Here is a 25971-nt window from a genome sequence, read left to right on the forward strand (position 1 = left end):
AGCGAGCTCGTGTATTTCGTCATCATCTTACGCGTAATCTTAAGCCTATGAACACATGAAATCACTGCCCAATCGACCAATTTTTTGGACCCATTTTGACAAGGCACTCGAGTCGCTGAGATACCAAAACAAACGTTTCGCGTGGATGGATAAAGAACGCAAGATGGGATAAAAGGATGAAAAGGGAGGAAGGGTTGTTGTTCACGATCGATTGGAAGACGAGGATTGTTGAATCACGTGGAAGAACATTGGGCAACGTTTCTTCAACGTCTCTCTCTCTCTCTCTCTCGCTCGCTCGCTCACGCTCACGCTCACGCTCACGCTCTCACTCTCTCACTCTCTCTCTCTCTCTGGACAACAGTTTGAAAAAAAAAATAATAATAACAACAACAACAACAACAACAACAACAATTATTGTCGTTTCTTCCATCTTTAAAATCGCCCGATAAACGTTCCTCCTCTTCGCGGGACGAAAGGGGAACAGAGCCCGATCGTATCCTTTTTTATCCGCGTTTATGTTTACGATTAGACAATTTTTTCCTTTTTTTTTCTTTTTTCCCCCTCTTCTTTCTCTCTCTTTTTTTTTTTTCCCCCTTTTACTCTTCCTTCCGAAATACCGGCTTTCACAGCTCTCCAGCAAAGCAAATTTGTTTTTCTTTTTTTCGAGGCGATTGACAGGGCAGGATACCTAAAATCTACCTAAGACAGAAATCGGTGGAAAAAAATCAGTTGGTCCCTTTTTTCAAAGTGTAAAATAAATTAAATCCGTCCGCATTGTTTCCTACTACCTACTACATAAAACGGTAAAACGTTATTATTATTATTATTTACACATTTTGTGAGATTGTTTTGCGCGCGATCTGAGGTAAACGAGAGGTTCTTCTTCTTCTTCTTCTCCTTCTCTTTTTTTTTTTCGCTGCGGCTCTGTTGCGCGTCACGTGACGCGTCACGGGAAGCGTTTCTTTCTAAAACAAAGCAATCTCCCTCTCTGTTCCTTCTGCTCAAAGGACAAGTAAAAGACGCGACGAGAGAAGGATGCGTGTCGAATTCACTTAACGCGAATATATATATATATATATACACACACACATACTCGAGCATTGTATGTATAGTTTGCACGATCGATCGATAAATTATTACGAGCGCTCCGCGACAAACTGGTCGTAATTGACTCTCGACTCTCGTTTCGTATATATATATATATATACATTTTGTGTGTATCTCTTTATGTATCTTTTCTATCTTTTTCTTTTTCTTATATCTTTATATATACTTTATCCTCGTTTTTTTTCTGTTTTCGACTCTCTTTAACGTTTCCTTAACGCGAGGAGACCGTTGAACATTAGTCCGACACACACACACACTTCCGATACACGAATCCGTCGATCGCCGGAAATATGTTATTTGGTCAGAGTTACTGGTCATCGCTTATAATAATAATAATAATAATAATAATAATAATAATAAACAAGCGTTCGTTGGAGAATTCTTCGTTGCGTCGTTTTCGTATATATAACTTTTGGAAATCGTTCGCGAAAACGGCGCAACGCTCTTCTCTTTTCTTCCTTTTTTAATTAAGCGAAAGACTGTTCCGGTGCTTCTTGCCGTTTCTTTCTCTCTCGAAGAAAGGGGGCGGGGGAAGAGGGCAAGGAGAGGGGAAAGAGATTCGTGACAAGAGAAAGAAAAAAGAAATCGCGAAAAGTTCGAAAAAGATGCGATACGATTTAAATTATAGTCCGTCTATCCTCGGGAGAAAGGTGTTACAGGAGTAATAATAATAATTGAACGAATACACGAACCTCGAGATCGATATACTCAAAAATATGGCGAAGGAGAAGACTATTATTATTATTATTATTATTATCATCATCATCATCATGATCGTTATCATCGTATCTCGGAAAAGTTCGAATTCACTCGAAACCAAGCCACTCCCGCGATTTCTCCTCTCTCCTGAAATCCGAATTTCGCTCCTCTCCTTGACTTTCCCACTTTTCCTTTCCCCCCCTCTCGGATCGATATTCTCGAGATATTGCTTGTTCGGGGACGAGTGAGAGGCGGGGAGCGGGGAGGCGGACGAACGCGACGATGGTGGGGGGAGCGGACGGGCGGCCGCGGGGCGGGTGGGGGGAGACGGGTCGTCGAGGCACCGGGCGGTAGGGTGGGGCGACGGGGGGCGAGGGCGAGGTGGTGGGGACGCGTTATTCGCGCCGCCGCTGGTGGTGCTGCTAGTCGTGCAGATTCTTGCTGAGCAGCAGATTGTTGTGGGGCCCGGACAGATGCCTGATGAGCTCTTGAAGGCTGTCGAAGCTCAACGAGCAGAAGCAACAGGTGAAGGTGTTGTCCGGGGCCGCTATTACCCCTCTGTGCACCGAGCATAGATGCTTCAACAGGTGGGCCTTCTGCTTGAACATTGCGACGCACAGCCTGCACGCGAACGGTTTCTCGCCCGTGTGCACCCTTAGGTGGGTCTTGAGGTTCCACGACATACCGAACTGTTTCCCGCAATAGCTGCACCTGTACTCCCGCACCGGGGTCGATTTCGGCGGGTCGTCCGTGGGCGGGGGGGGCGGTGCCCTGGTCGAGGGCAGCGCCCATGAGCCCCAGGGCGGTTCCAGGCCTGCGGCCGTCGCTGGGTCGGCGCTTGGCGGCCTGTGCGATCCACCGGGCGGCGTCACCGACCTGTCCTGCTGCCGGAAACGAAACAAACCAACGAAAACCCCCCCGTTTATCTTTATCCCTCTCTCTTTCTCTCTCTCTCTCTCTCCCACTCTCTCTCTATATATATATATGTATATATCTTTTTCCCTGCCTCTTGGGAGGCGGGGATATCGCGACAGCTACAGCTGCCTCGTACATGACACGTACCAGGTAGGGGGGTGTGGAGACGCTGAGGGGACGAGGCGCTTGCAATCTCCTCGGGGTCTCGAATCCGGGGTTGAACGGGACGAAGGCAGGGTTCTGTGCGGGCGCGTTGTGGAAGCCTGGCCTTCGCTTCCTGTGAGGGGTCACGATGTACGCCTCGGCGGGCGGGATCGGGATCTCCTCGGGCTTTCGCTTCCCGGGCTCCAGGCCTAGCGCTAGCCGGGCGGCCAGCTGCCTCCTCCTCTCCTCCGCCTCCTCCAGTGACTCCCGCCTCTCCAGCAACTGTTTCTCCGGCCTGGAATCGGTAAGAAACGATGATTAAAAGTAAGAAAGGGGGGGGGGGGGAGGTTTCGAAAGGACGGTTGTTAATTTTTTTTTATTTTACCTGGGCACGATGTCGTGGGAACTCTCGCTGGTGGTCGACGTGCCCGAGTTCAAGCTCAGATTCACGGGGTCGGAGCTGTCCCTCCGCCTAGGCGGTTCTATGCTGCTCTCCCTGTTCCCCTCGGTGAGCAGCGCCTCCTCCACGCCCTCCACGTCCACCTCCGCCTCCTCCTCGCAGCCCTCCGTCTTTATGAGCACCGAGCAACAGTCCGCGGGATTGTTGGATTGTCTGTGTGAAAGATTGTCGTCATTTGTCGAGTTTTCGAAAGTGGCGAAGGAAAGGGGATGAAAAAGAGAGGTTCGAAATTTTTAATTTTCTTAAGTGTTCTTGAACGATTCGAACGGCTACGGCTTTCTTTACGAATTCTTCGAATTAAATGGCGATCGAAGTACATTTTTCGATTTTTTAATTCGATGTAATTTTTGAAATATTATTCTCAAAATTTTGTAACGAGGTTTGATTAAATGAGTTTGATTTTTCGTTATTGGGATAGAAAAAATAAGAGCAGTATTAATTAATTTGTTATTTAATTACGAAATTAATTTCTATTTAAAAAATTTATGATAGAAAGAAGGAAAATAAAAAAATACAGAGGGTGAATGTGAGAGCAGTATTAAATAAATTATTAAATTATTTCTATTCTATTAAGAAGAATATATAGAACGAGTGAAAAATAAGAATAACAGAGGATGAATGTGAGAGCAGTATTAAATAACGAAATTATTTCTATTCTATTAAGAAGAATATATAAAACGAGTGAAAAATAAGAATAACAGAGGATGAATGTGAGAGCAGTATTAAATAAGGAAATTATTTCTATTCGTTAAGAAATTGATGATGAATATAAGAAGAATATAGAAGGAATGAAAAATAAGAATAAGAAATTGATGATGAATATAAGAAAAATATAGAAGGAATGAAAAATAAGAATAAGAAATTGATGATGAATATAAGAAGAATATAGAAGGAATGAAAAATAAGAATAATAAAGGGTGAATGTGAGAACAGTATTAAATAAGGAAATTATTTCTATTCTATTAGAGAAAAATATATTAAGAAAAATATATTAAGAAAAATATATAGAACGAGTGAAAAATAAGAATAACATAACAGAGGATGAGAGCAGTATTAAATAAGGAAATTATTTCTATTCGTTAAGAAATTGATGATGAATATAAGAAGAATATAGAATGAAAAATAAGAATAAGAAATTGATGATAAATATAAGAAGAATATAAAAGGAATGAAAAATAAGAATAACAGAGGGTGAATGTGAGAGCAGTATTAAATAAGGAAATTATTTCTATTCTATTAGAGAAAAATATATTAAGAAAAATATATTAAGAAAAATATATAGAACGAGTGAAAAATAAGAATAACAGATGGTGAATGAGAGCAGTATTAAATAAGGAAATTATTTCTATTCGTTAAGAAATTGATGATGAATATAAGAAGAATATAGAAGGAATGAAAAATAAGAATAAGAAATTGATGATGAATATAAGAAGAATATAGAAGGAATGAAAAATAAAAATAACAAATGGTGAATGTGAGAGCAATATTAAATAAGAAAAATATATATATTAAGAAAAATATATTAAGAAAAATATAAATAGAACGAGTGAAAAATAAGAATAACAGAGGATGAGAGCAGTATTAAATAAGGAAATTATTTCTATTCGTTAAGAAATTGACGATGAATAGTATAAGAAGAATATAGAAGGAATGAAAAATAAGAATAACAGAGGATGAATGTGAGAGCGCGTCGATAAAACGAAAAAAGTGGAAAACGACATTGCTCCGTCGATATTGTCGAAATATCCCGCGAAACGACAACAACATTAAAATTCTTTAAAATTCTCTCTTGTTTACTCATAAAGATACGAAAAACAATCGAGCACAAAAGTTTTTCGAGCGTTATTAATTGGCGCGTGAAATCATTTCGAATTACCTGAAAAAATCCGCCGGGGAGGGGAATCGAATTGTCGGTTCGACCGAGCGCGAAAGGAAGGGGAGCTCGGTCGATCACGCGAAGATAAAAAGAGAATCTTAGTTACCGACCTGCCGTCGTACTGCGATTCGTAGCTGGAGCTCTCCTGGCCCTCGGAGGGTTGGGGGGTGGGTATCCTTTCGGGGTCGGAGTTGGCGGAGGTCTGCGGTTGATTAGGCTCGAACAGCTCCGACTTTATCTGAAGAAGCTCGAACAATTCCCTGAGCGGCGTGAGCTCCGTCGACTGTCGGATACGAGTTTCTTTTATTTATACACATATATATATATATATGAATATCCCATGTTTCTTCCGACGACAAGTTTGTCCGAAGAAGAGAGAAAAAAAAAAAAAAAAAGGAGAAGGACGCTTACCGGGATGAGGGCTTCTCCGTTGTAGAGGAATTCCAGGAGGTGGGTGAGCTGGGTTTTTCGCACCCCTGACAAGTGGACCACGTGGTCCAGGGCGGGGTTACGAAGGAGACTAGCCAAAAGGGGACTAGCTGCGGCCAGAACAACGCGATGGGCCTTCACTACCGACCCATCGTCGCATGCCAACGTCACGTCCACGTGACGGTCCCCGGTGTACCAGGCTCCGACCTCCGCGGCCAAGGTCGCCGGATGCTTCCCATAGTGGAGTGTAAGGAGACCGTCAGTATACATCGTCTGGAACAACGGGTCGATTCTTATTATTATTTATATTGCTCGATGCGTTTCTCCATCTCCCTATCTATCCTCCAATAGGCATAGTTTGTGTATATATATATATACATATATATATATATAGTATAGTTTGGTAGGTTTGTTATTGTGTCGAGGGAATGGAAAGAAACGAAAACGTTTTCCGTCGAAATTCTTTTCGCAACGAGGCGAAAAGAAGGAGCGAGATATACGCGCTTTGCTCGCGTCCTTAACCCAATAAAAATTAATGCTCGTCTCGTCGTGCGCGCGCGCCAGAGAGAGAGGGAAAGAGAGGCAGGCTTCGTTACACTAATTTCATCCTTGCTCGCCCCGCCTATACGCGTCGTGGAAACGGCGGAAGGCGGTGACGTGTCACGAGATTACGTTTCTCACGTTTCTCCGACGTTTCTCGCCTCGCCTCGGCTTTCTTGCTTTTTTTTTTTTCCCTTTTTTTAAACGGAGAATAACACGGAATAAAAACGGTTATTCAGGTTATTCGTTCGAATTGTTGCCATTCTCGATTCGAACGAATTCTCTTCTTCGCTAAAATCGTTGGAATAGATTATTGAAATAGAATCGTTTTTTTACGTCTTTTTTACGAGAAGGGAGTTTTCGGTGACGATGATATAGTTGCATCGATAAACGCAAGATGGAATCGCGCCATCGATCGATCGTCCAGAGACTTTGGGAGAGGAGGGGGGAGGACGAGTGAATCGAACGACATAGAAAATAATAACGGTTGAAAAATGAGTACTCGTAAATTACATTTCACTATAATGACGAATGCGCGTTTTTCTAAATTTTTTTCTTTTTATTTTTATTCTTCTTCTCTCGATCAGGTTAGAATTCGACATATTTGATGATTTGTCGTTTCGTTTCCCAAGGGAAGAAGCCGCGGCAGAGAAAGTTTGATTTCACGTTTTATGCACTCTCTCGGCAAAAGTGTAATTAATATTACGAAATGAATGCCGATTGTTCCGCAATGTCAAACGTGTCCCAGCCCGGGAAAGAGTTTCACGATTCCGTGTAGAGGACGAAAAAATTTTTTTTCTCTCTTTTTCCTTGCCCAGTGCAAAGAATGATTCGTCATCGACTCAACTTGATAAATTGTTTCGAGTCGAACGAGAGAGAACGAAATTTCTGTTTATAATCGTATTAAATTGTTTCCACGGATTTTAAGGAAAATAGGAGAGCGTATAAGATAATATAAGATCGATAATCGAAGATAATTTCGTTGGTCAAACGTTGGTTCACGTGACGGTGGAATGATATAGGAGTTCGTCACAGCGGGTATTCATCAACGTAAGTTTGCCTTGGATGAGTGATCCGATCGGATTGGAAAGGGAAGACCTTGGGTAAGAGTCGCGAGGAGGGCGCGAATCCCGGTGTGTTGTTTCCTTGCGCGATCACGTATACGTATGCTTTCTTTCGTTAATCCGTTATTCCGAGATCAAGGCCAATTTTCGATGCTATTCGACGGTATTTTCAAGAATCGCCGTTTATTTTCACTTTTAAAAACGAGAGAGATAAAACGTCGGCGTATCTCTAGAGAGATATCGATCTTTGATGTAAAAAGTTGAACGCCGATACGGGGATATATCGTATCAAACCTCTCCTACCCGAAGATCGAACGAGATATAAGATATAACTGCGAAGAAGCGAATCGAGAGACAGATCTCTCTCTCGGGGAAAAGGAGAGAGAGAGAGGGGAGAAAAAAAGCGGTCCTTGGGCGAGAAACATGGTAGCATTACTGGTAATGGTAAGCGTGCGCATACGGTTGCCTCTCGGTTTACGAAGAAAATCGCTGAATAAGGAAATGATCGCTGGTGCGTCTGCGCCGTTTGTTGCTGGCGTTAGCAGGCACGGCTCGTGAAGTTCAGGGTCAATCGCTGGCCGACCGGCTTGCATTACGTCCACGCTTACGCTTACGTTCGTTCGTCCGTCTTTCTTCTTCTATTTAGGCCTTGAAGACTCGCCGGGCGGGGTCTCGTGCCATTCGTGGTAAGTGGGGGCAAGGCCCCGTGCCACTGCATGCAGAAACTCTGGCCCACTTGTTTTACTCTGGGCGGAGGGAGGGGGGGGTTGTGAACGATCCAAACCCGCCGATTTTACTTCGCGGGAACGGCGCGCGCGTACCTCTTTGTAGGTGCTGCCCTCTCCTCGGTCGCTCGTCTAACCGACGCGTCGGTAACCGCTCGCGGCTTCGTCGAGTTCTACCTTGCTGTGCGTCGATAAATCGGAGCCCGTCCTCCACGCGGTGCGCTTTGGCGGTGGATACGAAATTTCTCTCCTCGATCGAGAAATTGGAGCGTTCCTTTCCTGTGTCTGTCCCCCTGCTGCGTTCTCCCTTCTCGTGAGAAAGAAACGTCGAAAAAAAGACGCGTTCTTATTCGCTTTCGAGTCGTCTCTTCCGTTCGTGTATCGCGTATCATCTTCGCGTATCATCGAACGAGTTTACGAAGCTTTTTACCGAGTTGGCGGCGAAGTTGATGATAAGAAAACTAGTTTTTTATCTATAGTATCGGTATTTACACGTTTCTTTTTTCTTTTTTCTTTTTCTTTTTTTTTTCTTTTTTTCTCTCTCTCTCTCTCTCTCTCTCCCTCCTCCTATTCACGGTTTTCACACGTCGCATTACACCTCGTAGCGACCTCGCCTGCGAATTAATCCTCACGTCGTAAAAGTGACCGTGTCATTTATTAACCCTTTCAGCAGTGAATAGTAGTATGGATATGAACGTTTCCTACTGTGACGTGGTGCGATTTGCTACAATCATCATCGCGATCGTTCATCGCGATAGTTCATCGCGATATTTAAGCTATTACTTTCTACACCGTGAAAATTATATAAAATAGACGCGAAGCGTTATTCCTACTTCAAATACCTGTAGTACCTGGTATATTTCGTAACGCGTACACATTTCCATACCTACAACTTCTAACAATGACATTTGCTGGACGCGAATGTATATGTGGCGATATTGCTCAAACGCTTATATTTGACGGATGAAAGTAACGCGAGACGCGATACGAAATACGCGATTCGATGTGTTCGTAAAAAGATCGATCGATCGATTTCTTTCTCTTTCTCTTTTTTCCTTCTTTTTCACGCCAATTTTTCATCGTTCGACGACGAAAGGGAATAATCATCGGATTATCGAACGAGCGTTACATTGGGAGGGACAATCGCTAGAACCGCGTGTCGGTCGTCTCGTGTGCAAACGAAATCGTGTAAGACGTAAAGGCTGGGTTATGCTTTCGAGCAGGGAAAAGGAGAAAGATGCACGATGCACAGTGGGAATTGGTGCAACGGTGCGAGGTTGAGCAGCGTCGAGCAGCGAGTGAGCGGAGATAAGAACAAGAGGAGAAAGTTGGCGGAATTCGTAAATTTCGTTGCGCGAACTCTCGTCGCGCTCGCTTATCGCCCCGGCATACTAATACGAGCTCGCGCTCGCGCGCGCACTTTCGGCACGACAGTGCGACACGGAGAGTTGCACGCGCACACCGTCCAAGCGCGTTCACACTCACACACCCGAGGCGCAACGATGCGCAGTGCCATATACACGCGAGCATTATAATCTTCTATCCGGATGGCGGACGTTACGATCTACCATTGAATCGAACAATGGCGAAACTGGGTTACGCAAATGTCGAGGCTGGAAATTAAAGCGCGAGACAACGGGGCCCGAGAGGGGGAGGATAGTAGGCACCAGCATCGGTGCCTGTGAAAAAGATTTATCCCCCTCTCCCTCTCTCTCTCTCTCTCTCTCTCTCTCTCTCTCTCTCTCTCTCTCTCTCTCTCTCGTCCCTCGTACGAAAAACCCAACGAGAAGCCTCGATCATCGAGATGTACGAATATAAATATTTTTGATTCTCGATTACATTTTTTTTTTTTTGGAAAAAGACCTTTCTCGTCTTTTTTTTTTTTTTTTTTTAAAAACTCTCGGTTTTTTTCTCTTGTACGGTAAAGCATGTATCTTTTGAGAGAAATCGATCGAAACGATAATTGTTCCGAAGAGATAGCGTTTTCTCGACGCTGCCGGGCTACGATTCGATATCATCGCTCAATATAACATATCGCTAATCGCGTTTGAGGCGAATAATACGAATCGATATTAACGAACTTTTCGACAACGATTCCATTTTTAAGGATCGATTTCTCGTTGACAAACGTACGTATATATATACATATATACATACACATACACGTTTTAGATACTTTCTACCGACAATTAAATAACGAAGAAAGCGGTAGGATCCGAGTTACGCGAAAGCGAAACGTAACCGGACTATCGAACGCGATCATTTCAGGTAAGGTAAGGCGAGGTAAGGTGAGTGTAAGGTGAGGTGAGGTAACTTGTCCAATTTTTCTCTCTCTCTCTCTCCTTTCCTCTTTCTTTTCTCTTCGCAGTTACGGTCACGGACTAGAAAAAGCTGCATTCGCGCGAATTCGTCGTACGGATATAATATATCCGTAGCCGGCGTTATTATATTCCTCCGCGACGGAGAAACGGATCGCGGAGGATTAAGGCGAGGCGGGTTGAAACCGCGCGCAGCGCGCGGATTGAGCAACGCGCGGAGAACTCGTTACGAGGCCTGTAATGGGGTCCGGCCGTTTCCGCTCCATTTTTTGTGGGCCCAATTACGTTTCGCCCAGGCCTCAATAGGCCGTGTTTCGCGGTCTCGTCGGGGCCCGTACGTACGTGCGTGCGCGCGCGCGTTGCGAGGACGCTTCGAAAAGCACTCGTTCGGAACACCATTCAAATGGGGGGCGGAGAGGAGGGGGGGAGTCACCGCAAAATATCATCAACGAGAGAGAGAGAAGAAATTCCATCGACTCTCGCAAACCGATGCAATGCCCGTTTAATGTTGCCATCCATTTTTTCCAAAACCAATCGATCTTTTTTAATCTCGGAAAAATTAATTTTCTTTTTTTAATTCTCGATCCAATTTTTCTTATAATCTCGGAAAAATTAATTTTCTCTTTTTAATTCTCGATCCAATTTTTTTTATAATCTCGGAAAAATTAATTTTCTCTTTAATTCTCGATCCAATTTTTTTTACAATCTCGGAAAAATTAATTTTCTCTTTTTAATTCTCGATCCAAATTTTTTTATAATCTCGGAAAGATTAATTTTCTCTTTTTAATTCTCGATCCAATTTTTCTTATAATCTTGGAAAAATTAATTTTCTCTTTTTAATTCTCGATCCAATTTTTTTATAATCTCGGAAAGATTAATTTTCTCTTTTTAATTCTCGATCCAATTTTTTTTATAATCTCGGAAAAATTAATTTTCTCTTTAATTCTCGATCCAATTTTTTTTACAATCTCGGAAAAATTAATTTTCTCTTTTTAATTCTCGATCCAAATTTTTTTATAATCTCGGAAAGATTAATTTTCTCTTTTTAATTCTCGATCCAATTTTTCTTATAATCTTGGAAAAATTAATTTTCTCTTTTTAATTCTCGATCCAATTTTTTTATAATCTCGGAAAGATTAATTTTCTCTTTTTAATTCTCGATCCAATTTTTTTTATAATCTCGGAAAAATTAATTTTCTCTTTTTAATTCTCGATCCAATTTTTTTTATAATCTCGGAAAAATTAATTTTCTCTTTTTAATTCTCGATCCAATTTTTTTATAATCTCGAAAAAATTAATTTTCTTTTTAATTCTCGATCCAATTTTTTTTATAATCTCGGAAAGATTAATTTTCTCTTTTTAATTCTCGATCCAATTTTTTTTACAATCTCGGAAAAATTAATTTTCTCTTTTTAATTCTCGATCCAATTTTTTTTATATTCATTCGACGAACTCGAAGCTCGAAGATCGGAGAGAAAAAATAAATTGATTCTCGGATATTATCGATTTATTTGAAAAGGAAAGAGAGTAATTGTAAAATCGAGAGGTGGCAGGGTTATGACACCCCGTGACTCACACCTTTCCCCCGATTTCGAATCACTATTTTTCCAACTGGTCTCTCACGCTCTCCCTCTCTTGCGCATCGCTCCGTCGACTGTGACGTACTCTCTCTCTCTCTCTCTCTTTCTCCTCCTCCTCCTCCACATTTCTCTCCACGTCCCTCTCGCTCGCTTTTCAACCGCAGTCTTACGAAAATCCCTCTCTCCCCCACTTCTCCCGCCTTTCGATATTACGAAAAAAGAGCGATATAAAAAATGGAACGCGAGAAATGGATTACGATATATTTATTTTCCCTTTCTTTCCCTCTCGAGGGAATCGCAGAAAAATAGAAGGATGATAGAGCATTATATTATATTATAAACACGAGTATTATTATTATCATCGTTACCCGAAAAAATTTTACGCGTGGATAAAATTTTGTCTCTCTCGGCGGAGAGGGAGGAGGGAGGAGGGGGGAGGGGGGAGTGACGCGGGAGGAGGACACGATGGGCGCGAGAGTTCGAGTTTCTCCGGATCGGTGGAGTTTCGAGTTGCGCCACCGACTCGCGGTGTCGATGTGTGTATTATTATTATTATTATTATTATTATTCTGTCCTGCTTGTGTCCAGAGGAGAAGGAGGAAGAAGAGAAGTTATTATTGGGAAGGGCGAGAGAGATGGATTATAATAGGTGTATATATATATATGGAAGAGGCGCGTGTCAAAAAATAACAAGGATCGGACGAGTCGTTTAAGAGAAGGACTCGTATATCTCCCCCTCTCTATCTATCTCTATCTCTATCTCTATCTCTATCTCTCTCTCTCGGCGGCGGTTACGTAGGGGAACGACGACGACGACGACGACAGAATTCCCTCGGCCGATCGGCGGTCGTCGAGTCACCGGATACATTTCGTTCAAGGCCAGAAAGTAAAAAGCCTTTTCAGCTGCACTTACGTACCAACCTAGCCGACTCTAACTGGTACGTGGCCGCACACGCTCTCGCCCAGGTACGTATACGTACGTATACGTTGTACGTGACACACGTTCCACGTCCTTGTGTGCGCGCGTGCGTGCGTGTATATACGAGCGCTCGCTCGTTCGTACGCTGTGTTGCACGCGGGAACTCGTCTCTCTTTCTCCCTCCCTCCCTCCCTCTCTCTCTCCCCGCTCTCTCCTCGTCTCTCTTTCTGCCTCTCGTTCCTCGAAGCGAGTCCGCGAAGCGGCTAGTTACATGATCCATTCATTATATAAGAACAATCGCCTTCTCTAATAGACGCTCCATCATTGTAGATCTGAAGGGCATGTTTGTTACGCGCGCACGCGCCTTGCTCGCACTGCTTCTTCCCTCGCTCTCCGTCCAGGGGCGCCGCGAGCCTATCGTCTCTCTTTCTCGCCCGGTCTCGAGATTCTCGAGTTGGTCGAGAAAATTCGCTCGAAATTGGAAGACGTTTAAGACGTGTAGATGATAGAACGATTAGGGAGCGGAAATTGGTTGTCTTTCTCTCGTTTCTTCGTCGAAAAGATTTTGGAAGATCAGGGAAGGAAATGAATAAATATTGCGAGATCCGAGAAGAGTTGTTTTTTCTTCTTGGTTTCTCTCAAAATCGTCGTCCGACACTTTCGATTATTTTTCTCGAGCCGCGGCTTATTAAGCCTTTTAAGGAATTCGCGGCGATAAACATGATGTCAGATGTAATATTGAGCGTCGCTCACTTTTTAACAGTTGCATAACCAGAAGGACGGCCGAGCGGTGGAGTAGCGTTGTGTGGCTGGCCAGGATCACGTGGAAACGCGGAAACGCGTCGTTTCGAAGGTGTCGGCGGCTCGAGGAGAATCGAGATTCCCGAGGAAAAAACAGAGAGAGAGACAGAAAGAGAGAAAGAGTAGGAGGAGGGAAAAAAGAAGAGAGAGAGAGAAATGAAGTCTCAAAGCATAGACTTTGGCAACGTTGCTCTTTCGATTCTCGACGCTCGTCCTTTCTCCCCTTACATCGACGAGAGTGGCGCACACGCGTGCAACGCGTTACCTCGCGTTGCGTTGTACTATAAGTGCACGGCTCCTCTGTAAACAGGCTCCGTTGTGTACCGGCCTTTAAGCCGCGACACACACAACGCGTTGCGTCCCTCTTATGTAACAAACGATCTCTTCTCTTCTCTCGTGTGCCGCGTATCCTCCTCGTACGTTGTCGAGACGACAACGTCACAAATCGCGTTACCCCTCTCTTCCTGGAAAATCCTCGATCCTTCTCTTTCCCTTTCTTTCTTTCTCGCTTCCTTTTTTTTTTTTTTTCTTTCATCATTTTCCATCCCATCGATCGACGTGTGTGCAATTATTGGAAGAAGAGGCGATGTTGCCACGAGGTAAGTTGCAAAAGGAAGAGGAAGGGAAGCAAGCGGCCGACGTCGAATAAATAAACGCGAGTGGAAAGGAAAAAAGAAAAAAAAAAACGGAGCGAGATTTCGATCCGTTCAATGTCAAAGGCTCTGGCATCATCATCATCATCATCATCATCGTCGTGCTGCTGCTGCTGCTGCACCTTTTACTGCGCATCGGCGGAGATGCAGCGGAGGAGCCTCTCTTCGCTTCTTGGACGAAGGAGAGTTAGTCATCGGCCGCCCGATCGCGCATATAAATATGTACATATATATATATATATATATATATATATATATATATATATACAGTCGCCGCGATTCAGGACTATTAAACGGATGACCTTTCACTACCTAGAAGATCTACATACACCTACACGTAGTAGCGGCAGCATGCGAGATACCCGGCGTGCATTCGCGTTACGCAATCGCGATCGTTCTTCCCCTCCCTCTTCCCCTCTCCCCCCTCCCCTAATCCTCTCCGCGCGCGCTCCCGCTCCCCCTCCCCCTGCCTTTCTCGTCTCTCACTATGGTTAGACACGCACGCACCACCACCACCACCACCACCACCAACGTTTCGACGGATCCGAAGGGCAAGCAAGTTGTGTTGTTGTGTCGTTTTTTGCTGCGTTTCCTCGCGTCCAACGATTCGGACGGGCGAATAGGACGCGCACGCCTGTTTGTTTTCGAACCAAGTTGCGCGACCGCGTTTTATCGTCCAACCAAGCGATTAAAGATTCGCTTTTCTAGAGAGATTTTAGATCGTTGTTATTATTATTATTATTTTATATCGTAAATTTATTAGAGCGGTTTATTTGGAATTCGAACAATTTTTTTCCTTTTTTTTTTTTTTTTACGCTACGATGTTGGAACGAGCGTCGCTTTTGCAGCCGATATATTTTAATAAAGCCAAGATCGCTGCTTTTGGCTCGGCCTTGCTCGCGCCGCGCCGTATTATAAATGAGTCAGGCGGAAACGTCCATGCGATGAGCAACGTTTCGCGAGAAGTAGTACCACCTTCCCTCTTGCTTCTCTCTCTCTCTCTATGCAACTTCGTATATATCTGCGCTTTCTCGAAATAAAACTCGCTCGATCCACCTCCCCTTTTCTTCCTATTTTATATTTCCCCGTATAAATATATAAAGCGTACTATTTTGGACGCACGGCAGCTATGTTGCACGCAATAATAATATCGATCGCGGGAAAAGGGAGAAAGGGAGAAACGAAAAGTGTCGATCGTTTGTTTATTCGCGGTTGGTGATTCGTGACGGGACCACGCCAGTTAACGACGACTTCCGACACGTTACGTCCAACTTTTCAAAATGTTATGCAATGTCCCGCCATTGCGGCTGATCGTCGCGCCGTACCTTTCGGATCCTGCCCAGTTGGAGGCGCCACTGTTCCATTCATTCGCGCAGCGCTGGCGAAAAAGAAGAAAAAAGGCTCACCTATATCTTATGCGTGTGCAGCACCGAAAAATGTTTACGCCTCGGAGAATCGAAGCGATGTTTCTCTCTCTCTCGCTCCTCTTATCGAAATTCCGTTTTACATCCTTTCGCTATCTGCATCGAACTTTGATACCGCTATTCATATCGAATTGCGCGTTACGCTTATCCGCCGTTGTACCGTTTAGCCCAGTTTCGTCGACGCTCCCCGCGTCGTATTAACCTTTTCGCGCTCGAAACTCGAAGCCAAGATTCGACCGAGAAGGCGAGCCAACTCTTTCTCTCTCCAACTGAGAGAATTTTTAATCCGATGAAAGAAATAAAAGAAAAATTCCCTCGCGTGGATTCACTTCAGAGGAAGGGAGAAGTATAAGGAGGAAGGGGAGGAGGAAATTATGAGAAAAGTTCCTCCTCGTGCTCGAAAAAGCGGTCTTTTTAAACGTAAGGGGAAAATCGGGCGGAGAGAGAAAAGAGGCGGCGCGAAAGAAATCGAGAGCCGATTCTCTCCTTTCCCTGGAAATGGTGGCATAGTGTCGAGGTATCCGGTGGAACGACAACACGATCCAAGCGTCGACTAGAGCGGCATGCGCCGTGCTACGCGATACTTTTATGCGCGGCTCCTGCTGCACACTGGACACTTACGTAATCGCAATGATCTCACGCCGTGGGTGGGGACCGTTGTCGCTGTAACGCTCGCTCGCTCGCTCGCTCGCGTACACCGTGTCCGAAAAGTGCGCGCGAGGAAAATCTCGTCTCATTCAGACACGCTCTCTCTCTCTCTCTCTCTCTCTCTCTCTCTCTCTCTCTCTCTCTCTCTCTCTCTCTCTCTCTCTCTCTCTCTCTCTCTCTCTCTCTCTCTTGATATATATCAACTCTCGAAAAGTATATCATCGATAGAGCTAGCCTGAAAGGGGGGAAAAAGCGAGCCGATATCGCGCAACCGTTGTCCCATTGTTCCATGTGAACGCGGCCAATTTCCAAACGCCGCGTTACGATTTTTCGTCTATCTTTTCCACTTCCCGCTCTCCCCTCCCTCTCCTGCGAATCCGAGTTGAAAAGGGTGGGGGACGATCCCTCGAATTTTCGGACGAGGAAGGATGGTGTCGAAAGGTGCGGAGGAGGAGGAGGAGGAGCGAATCGGGGCGAAATTCGTTGTTATGTAGGTCGTCGGACGCGGCGGCTGCGACGGGGGGATGATTGGCGCGTCGCGAGACGGAGACGGAAGATGGCGAGAGCGTCGAGAGGGACGAAGGAGAAATTACGGGTGTCGGTTCGCGCGTGCGTAGGAGCGAGCGAGCGAGACAGACAGAGAGAGAGAGAAAGAGAGAGAGAGAGGGGGGCGCGCTGGTAAGCCGTGGCGCTGGCTTAGCGCACCGCCGAGCGAGAAAGTTTGTTGCTGCCTGTTTCGGCGCCAAGGATGGAACAGCGCGAGCAACGGGAATGGAAGAGAAGGAGCCTGAACGAAAAGTTGGATTGGGGGGAGAAAAAAGAAAAAAACGGAGAGAGAGAGGATATAAACGTTAAAGGTTAAATTCGTATTGGATGTCGATCGAATTGGAGTCGTAATCGAAGAGAAGCTAGGGAAGAAAAATGGGATATCGATCGCGTATAATAGCAAACCGTTTGCACCTTGTGTAGAATAAAATCACAAAACAATCGAAGACAGTCGTCGGTGGCCTTTAATGAGCGAGCCGCGCACACACACATACACACACACTCTTTCGACGGTCGAACGGCAATCGAAGCACCGATCGTGGCAACGCAGAACTTATCGTTGCAAAACAAAAATGCGGTTCTCCTAAAAAAAAAAAAAAAAAAAAAAGAAAGAAAGAAAAGGGGAAAAGTCGTAGATAGGTGGGCGGTTCTCTTTTTCGAGAACCGACCGTTTAACCGATAATTTCTTATCGCGGTTGCAATTTGCAACACAGTGTTCGAAAGCTAGCGCAGCAACTTGTCGGACGCCAACGTGTGAGAAATTGTTCGAGGAAGAGAGAGACGAAGAATTTAAAAGGAATCGAAAGATACATATATATTTAAGACTCGTGAAAAATAACTTTGGAATTTTTCCTCTTCCTTTTCCTCCTCCTCCTCCTCTTCTTCTTCTTCCATTCGAGTATCTTTTCAGATTTTCCTAATGGTCGAACGATACACACACATATTTATATATATATAACTCGTACGTACGAAACCTCTTTCCTTCTAAACTCGCGCGTGACATCATTCCTAAAAAACCTTTCCCTCCTTTCCCGCGACATTTTATCCATCGATTCGTCGTTTCGCGGTGGAATCGATTCGCTCACGGTAGGTATATCGGAAATAACACCTCCTCCCTCCCTCCCTCCCTACAACCATTTATCGACAATTTATTTTCCTATCGCCCGTACGCCTCCTATATTTGTCTTCGAACGAGCGAATAACAGGTTCTTCTAACACATTACCTTACGTTTCCGACAATCGGTTACGCGCTCCTACGTCCCCCTCCCTCCATCTCTCTTTTTCTCTCTCCGTTACCGCGTCAACTCTGTTTTCGGAAACTTCTCTCTCTCTCTCTCTACCGAGAATTGGGACACTTTCACTGTCGTACGAAACTCGCAACTCGACCGGCCATATTTCATCCGACTTGCGAAGAAAGTCTCGAGGTTCGCCCGTTTCTTCCCGTTCGGGCCACCATTTCGAATTTCACCGTTGCTCCACCGACGGTGCTAGTGGCGTCTCGCGCGCGCATGCGCGCCTCGCGTCGCTTCGCTTATTATCCGAGAGAGAGAGACAGAGAAAGGTTATACTCTCCGTTGGAAGGAAAAGTTTTTCGGATCGAAGTTGGATCGAATCGATCCCCCGAAGGCCGATTCGAGCGATAATTTCTTTCTCCCTCCCCATTTCGCTCTCTCCCCTCCCTTTTTTCTACCGCGTCGCACCACGTAGCAGCGAAAATGGGTAGCGAGCGAGAAGCGAGGAGGCGGCGAGTCCCCGCTGAAAGCGTGTGGGGCCTCGAAACGTGTATGCGCGCGCATATATATATATATAAATACGATAGATGAAAGTGAAAGGGAAGGTAGAAAGGGTTGGCGGGCGACGTATATACTCGTGGCGGCCGGCCGTTGTATACTCGGCGGGCCCCCCCATCAAGATTTACAATCGCCACGAGCCACACGGCCCCTGTAACGAGAGTTAGTTATTTTTCAGGAAAAATAATACACGTCTCCTCTTCCAAATTTTTCCCAGAATATCGTCTTCGACCCATCGAAGATTACCGTACAACGGGATAATCTAAATTCCTGAACGGAAATTTTCTCTTTCCAGAACAATTGAACAATTCGAAAAGTAGGATCGATATATTTGACTTTTCAAGGGAAAAGAGAGAACGAACGTTGCTTTCGCGTGGGTGAAATAAACTCGTTGCAGCAAAATGTTGCTTACTATCTCCGCTCTGTTTCAGGGATTGGAAATACGATTGGTGGACGCCAGTCAGGGAGAATCTTTTCGAGAAAATTTCTGGAGGGGAAGGAGGGAGGAAGGCGAACGTTTTCATTGAAAGATAACCCGAAGATTATTCCGCAATGGAGCGTGTACTACGTGACTGCCATCCGGCCAAATTCTTTCTCGAAACGCCAACGTGCGACGAGCGGCAGAGTATCGTTCAAGGTCGCGACGTACGCCGCGATGTATTTCCATTTCTCGGGCTCGCAGGAAAATTCCTGCCTCGGCTTTCGAGCTCTTCTCGAAGGAGGGGAAATTAATTCCCTTTTTTTTCTTTTTTTTCCAATCTCGTTGACCGTGAAAAAAAAACAGAGAGAAGAGAGAGACAACCGTGAGAAGATCGTGGCAGGTATAGAATCGTAATGAATATATCCCGCGATCGAACAAGATTCGGCGAAACTCGGGAGTGAAAGTGCACGAGCGAAACATTTTCGCCTGACCGTCGTCACTTGAACCGTTGAAAATCGGCGCGGCCAACTTTTTCTCTCTCTCTCTCTCTCTCTCTCTCTCTCACTCTCCACTCCTCTTTTCCATTTCGCCCGGGGAAACGTTCTTTTTTTTTACGCAACGCGCCAATGATTTTCCAACCTTTCGATCGAGATACGTAAAAATACGTGTATTTGAAAAAATATATTTGGAAAAATTATATTTATATTTTTCTCTAGAGAGAGAGAGAGAGAGAGAGAGAGAGAGAGAGATAGAGAGAGATAGATAGATAGATAGATAGATAGATAGATAGATAGATAGATAGATAGATAGATAGATAGATAGAGAGAGAGAGAGAGAGAGAGAGAGAGAGAGAGAGAGAGAGAGAGAGAGAGAGGGAGGGAGGGAGAGAGGGAGGGAGATATATATATATAGAGATATATATATATATATATATATATATATATATATATAGAGAGAGAGAGAGAGAGAGAGAGAGAGAGAGAGAGAGAGAGAGAGAGAGAGAGATTGTCGGGAGAAGAGGATTCCCACGGTGCGAGATAAGAGAGAGAGGATGGAAAGAGGAGAGAAAGGAGGAGAGAGAGAGAGAGAGAGAGAGAGAGCGATGTGGGAAAAGAGGAAGCTAATCAGAAGCGGAAGTACGGTCCGGCGAGGCCCGAGGCCTTGAGAGAGTCGGGCAGGCGTCCGCCGTCGCTGCGCCGCCGCAGCTTTTAGCTCTTTTAATTGCAACTTTATTTAACGCGCTTACGTGTTTGCTTCCCTTACACATGGAAACCGGCCGCCAATCCCGAGCCAGCGCTCTCTTAATAAAAAAACCGCAGGCCGCCCGTCCTTATCGCGGAAAGGAGCGCGAAGCGAGGAGAAGGAAGAAGGAAGAGGAGACAGAGACCGTTGTCGTGGCGGCGGTTGGAGGAAGGTGAAAACGAGGAGTGAGTGAGAAAGAAAGAGAGAGAGATCCACCCTCCTCGAATTCGATTAATACACTTTTCTTCTTCTTCTATTTCTTCTTTTTCAACCGTTGTTGAAGAGATCGATGTTTTTGAAAAAAGGGCATTTATTTCGGAAGGCGATGGAATTCCGCACACCCGGTACGTGGCTGGTGGCGCGTTACCGTACGTGATTATAGTTATCTCGCGGCACCTATATTAGTTACAATCGGGCCGCGATAATCGAGTTGTTGTTATCAACTGCGAACATTTCTATAGGAGCGATAATACCCGCGACCGCGTTGCACAGGTCTCTCTCTCTCTCGTTTTTCCTCCGTTTAATAGAATGATGCCATAGAATGATCTTCGTCAGATCCAATTTCCTATCCTTCGATGAAGATTCGTGAAAGAGGGGAGAGAGGGGGGGAGGGTTTTCGAAATTGTTTCTAGATGCGCAAGATTCGATTTCTCGAGGAGCCGATATTTTTTTCCTCCACCGAGTGGTGAAATCCTTGGTCTTTTTCATTTTCTTCTCTCTCTCTATCTCTTTCCCTCTCTCTGGTTATATCGCGCGTAACGCGTATAATAATCTCTCGTTACATAAGCTTTTGAAATACAAAATGTGCGGAATATTTTGAATAATCGATCGAACGATTGTGCACGGGACGTGGAAGGAGAGAAAGGAAATGCACCTATCCTATCCTACCTACCTGCCTGCCTGCCTGCCTGCCTGCCTGCCTGCCTGCCTGCCTGCCTGCCTGCCTGCCTGCCTGCCTGCCTGTCTGTCGCCCGTAATTAATGGAAGAAACGTAAACCGAGCGTTGTTACGTAAGATCAATCGGACGTGATTCACGAACGATTTAGTCGGATCGATCATCGGAAGCGATGATCGGATATCGATAGATCGGATGTAACGTACAATGCAAGAGGCATTGTTTTCCGCGCAGATATATATATCGCGCCGTCGTCGAGCTTCTCGTTCCTTTAATCGCACGCGAAATGCCTTCCCTTTCGACGAGTCGAAATCAACGGTTAAAGAGACGATTCGTTTCATCCTTCCCATTTCCCTTTTTTGAGGTCCGCTCGAGATAACCGAACGCTTGAAAAAGTTACTCGCGAACGGATATTCAAATATCCTCTCTTCGCGAGTGCTCGGTCGGTAATCGTTTTTCAGATTAACGCTACGTCGATCGATACAACAATGTTTCGTATTTTGCAAGAATAAAAGTATATTTGTGGTGTGAAAAATTTTCGAGCGAGGCGAAATTTCGAGGAATTTTCGAATTCGTTGCAGGGTTATTTCCCTGGAGATTGTTTCGGAGACGGATGATATATATTCGCGTGGAATTCCATACCACCGAATGCACCGACTATCCGAGAGCGCAACATAAATATATCCGGCAGATAATGGCCACATGAATACGAAATGGCGAACGTAAAGACGCCTTTCGACGAGCCCGACCTTGACTCGAGATCGCTTTTTCTTTACGATCCGTCATCGCGAGCCATTGATGACCACCACTGTAAGAAACTCGCGAGAAGTCCCTCCCTCCGTCTTCTTTTTCTTTTTTCTTCTTCTTTTTCCCTCCCTCCCTCCTCTCCTCCTTCCCTCACTCTCTCTCTCTCTCTCTCTTTTAAAAACAGTTGCGCAACCGACGTTCATACGCGACCATGGAACACCTGAACTTGAATTACACGTTCGGAAGAAACGTTTTTATGCCGCTACGCGAAACGAGTCGGTAGTCAACACCGAGCCTCTCTCTCTCTCTCTGTATTCGAAACTTTTCTGAAGATTGCCAAGATATCGGGCGAAGGACAACAATGGCCAATAAAAAGAAACGGCAAGGACAACGACGAAGTTGTCGGTGAAATTGCGTTGCGTATTTCTCGCTGCGCCGAATAATATTCGTAAAGTATCTCGTTCCGTTTCGTGTCGCATCAACATTTGAAATCCCTCTTTTTTTTTTCTTCTTCAAATTCTCGAAGCGAATGAGAATAAATTTCATCGCCGACTTGACGGATCCTTCGACGCGTGAGAGAATAGGGGAAGGAAGGAGAAATGTACGTATCGACATACTTTCAAATATCTCCACTTTTGGATTACGCAATTAGACGTAGCTCGAAAAATGTTACGTAAGGTAATAAGGTAATATTGCAACTATACGTGTATATATACACATTACGTGAAATGAGAAAAATTTTTCATTGAAGCGATTCGATCGCGTTTCCCGGATCCTTCGAACGCGATCCATCTATACCTGTCTCTCCACCGTGGAGACGTGGAATTGGTTCGCCTGCCACGATTCGCGCGGTCTCTCGCGCCCAATCGCGAAGGAATGCCGGTTCACTGCTCCGATAATTTCCCTCGTTATCGTTCGCAGTCGAACGAGGAATCTATACGAGCCCGGGAAAATATACAATCGAGAAATATATCCCCCTCTTGAACTTGCCCAATTTTCATTTTCGTCCAACGTTTCCACGCGTTTTATACATATATATATATACACACACACGAAGTTTATAAACGAAGGACGCGCTTCATTTCTCTTTCTCTCTCTCTCTTTCTTTCTTTTTCTCTCTTTTACGACGGCAATAACGCGACGAACGAAATTTAAAAGGCATAGAGATAAGGAGTCGCGCGCACGTGTTCGTTGGACGCGTAGAAAAAAGTTTGGCCGAAACATTACATTTAGAGAAAGGGAGTTTGCGGTTTTCTGGACGGTTGGAATATTACACGAAACGGTTGAAACGGCTTTCTCGTCATCTACGCTCACCTTTGTTTGTCGTTGTTCTCCGAATCGTCCGTAATCCAATTAATCCGTTAACGAATGGTATCCAAGGAAGGGCGGTCGGCTGTCGGCGGGTATTTTTTCCCTTAAAACTCTCTCGAGGAGTCACGAAGCATCTCCACGAGCCGACGACCCGAAATCCCGAAATGATTGCGGCGACGAGGACGACGACGGTACATGCACGTGACATACATTGATGTACCGGAGCGTGTATCACCACAGATCGCACCACGTCTCGGAGGAACGCGGGCTCGAGACGGTCGAGCATCAACCGAATCCGATCGCTTTACGAGACGACGAGGTGAGACGAATCGGTATTATTATCGATACACTCGCGGAATTATCACACTTTTTTCTTCTCTTCTTCTTCCCACTTTTTCTCTCTTCTCTTTTCACTTTTCGGAAACACTCACGAATCTCACGTCCTTGGCGTTTCGATACGAGGCTGTTGTCGGTGCCGATTCGAGCCGATTTCCGCGAATCATCGATGTCGCTTGCACTCGGGCGAGGGTGGGGGGGAGACAGGGGGCAGACAGGGGGAAGGCTCGCTCTCGATTTCGATCGACGCACGTGGCACGTAAAGGGCGTATTTATCACACGCGCGGTCTCCTCATCATGGCGATCGTCATCATTATCATCATCATCATCATAATCATCGTCATCATCCCGAAGGGCGTAATTCGGTACCGTGACTCATGATCACTTTTCTCGGCCGTTTTTCCCACTTTTTCTCACTCCGTGAAAACGCGAGATTCCCTCGAGAAACGGGGACGACGATTCGATGGATCGTAACGACGACGACGACGGCGGCGGCGGCGGCGGCGACGACGCGGAGAACTTTTTTCCAACGGGGTCTGCTCCGTTGGCTGGCCAGGGTCAACCGGCTGGCTCCGAGCGCGGCACTTTTACCCGTTGGGTACTCTCAAGGACTCGGAGGTGGCTCCTATTCCTTTCTCTTATCCTTTCGCGCGCGCGCCTTTTTTATCCCGCTAACCTTTTTAAGCGCACTTTTAATTCCGCGCTCCGTCCGCGTGTCTCCGTCCACCGTTCACGGAGCTTTTATTATACACAAAAGAGCGTTAACGTCTCGGATCTGGCCGGATCTGATGAGGACGAGGCGAGGATCGATTTTTATCGTGGAGAGAGAGAGACACCACGACGGCGAGAGAAAATCGAGTCTCGAGGTTGGAAGGGTGGTAGTAGAACGAAGCAGCAGCAGCAGTAGTAGTAGTAGTAGTAGCAGCAGCAGGAGCAGCAGTGGTAGAGTAGTGGTGGTGGCAGCAGCAGTCGGAAGATTGGAAAAATACGCGATCTCGTTAGGGCTGAGAAAGATAACAAGTGGATTCAGCCACATCCGGATCGTCTTTCAAACTTGTCCTCCGCAACTGGTGTCCTCGACAGAGAGAGAGACAGTTCCTCCTCTCTCTCTCTCTCCTTTTCCTTTCTTTCTCCACGTAGCAGAGTGAAGCAGACGACGCTCGCTTCTTTCACCGAGCAGCCACGGCTCCCCGCGTTTCCTCGTCGTCCACCCTCCTGGGGACGATCCACAACGACTCGTGCTCGAACACCGTATCTCCACTGCGTATCGTTCGCCTTTACGATTTCCTGCGCCGGATCACAGCGCGCTCTCCTCTCTCCCTCTCTCTCTCTCCTGCTTCTCTTCTTCCTCTCTGCCTCTCTCTCCCTTTCTCTGTCTCCTTTCTCTTCTGGTTTTGTAATCCGTTTTACGAAACTTCTTCTCTTCTAGGAGCCCGGGTCTATGGAAGCAGCGGGGGAAGGGGATCTCGAATTTATTCAGAGGAGGTCCCAACTTTTTTCTTTTTCCTTTTTCTTCTCCACGATGCACGACACGCACGCACGCACACACACACAGACACACAAGGATCCTCTTCTTCTTCCTCTTCCTCCTCTTCTTCTTCCTCTTCCTCCTCTTCTTCTTCCTCTTCTTCTTCCTCCTCCTCCTCCTCCTCTTGTTCGTCCCGGAAGTGGGTTACCGGTGGGATACCAACGACGACCTTGGGCACAAGCCGCGTTTCGTAGCGCACGACACCAAGAGACACGAGCATACGAGGCGACGACGGATCGTTTCCATCGCTTTCCACTCGACGTTGTAATATCCACTCACGGCCGAGCTGTCACTTTTCCACAGTCAGTCGCGTCTAATCTCCTCCCTCCTCTCGCAACAACAACAACAACAACGACAACAACCCCTTTCTTTCTTCTTGTTTCGGGGAAAGGAAGCGTCCCCCCCGTGGCGAATGATTGATATAAGGTAGCGGTTCGTCGTCGTCGTCTTTTCTCCGCGGACAGAGAGGCGGACAGAGCGCGCGACACACACCGAGATTTCACACACAGCGGCGGCGGCTTGAACGGATTAGAAATTGTCGTGGCAACCGCGATTCGCGCTCACACTTGAATTTCCCTCCTTCTCTCCCTCCTCGTTTTCCCTCCGCGCCCCGCCCCGTCCCGCCCCGTCCCGTCCCGTCCCGTCCCGTCCCGTCTCGTCTCGTTCCGTTTGCTGCGCGATTTCGTTCCGAGCCGCCTCGACAATCACCGTGTTCCTTCCGCGGGAATGGTGGCGGCGAATCGGGCCTTACTCGCTTAGGAGAGAGACGCGCACACACGCGCACGCGCGCGCGCGCACACGCACGCACGCACGCACGCACGCACGCACGCACGGTCGGTCCCGAGGAAACACA

General features: G+C 45.9%; 1 protein-coding gene across 2 annotated transcripts in view; it reads right to left on the minus strand.

Moving 5' to 3' along the window:
* The window catches only part of LOC551360 (transcription factor Ken), a 26385-nt gene continuing 414 nt past the window's right edge, over positions 1 to 25971 (minus strand). Inside the window, exons 1-6 of one of the 2 annotated variants that reach the window (XM_006566218.3) lie at positions 23258 to 25971; positions 5613 to 5903; positions 5312 to 5484; positions 3251 to 3478; positions 2869 to 3160; positions 1 to 2687 (exon numbers count right to left, since the gene is read on the minus strand). The exon at positions 23258 to 25971 is cut by the window's right edge and continues 414 nt beyond it. In XM_006566218.3, coding sequence (XP_006566281.1) covers positions 2229 to 2687; positions 2869 to 3160; positions 3251 to 3478; positions 5312 to 5484; positions 5613 to 5900 — 1440 coding nt within the window. In that variant the 5' untranslated portion in view covers positions 5901 to 5903; positions 23258 to 25971 and the 3' untranslated portion in view covers positions 1 to 2228. Of the gene's footprint in view, positions 2691 to 2868; positions 3161 to 3250; positions 3479 to 5311; positions 5485 to 5612; positions 5904 to 23257 lie in introns of both variants that reach the window. The other variant, XM_016914454.2, reaches the window with a different exon arrangement.

Source organism: Apis mellifera, linkage group LG10, assembly GCF_003254395.2.
Source record: "Apis mellifera strain DH4 linkage group LG10, Amel_HAv3.1, whole genome shotgun sequence".
Classification (NCBI taxonomy): domain Eukaryota; kingdom Metazoa; phylum Arthropoda; class Insecta; order Hymenoptera; family Apidae; genus Apis; species Apis mellifera.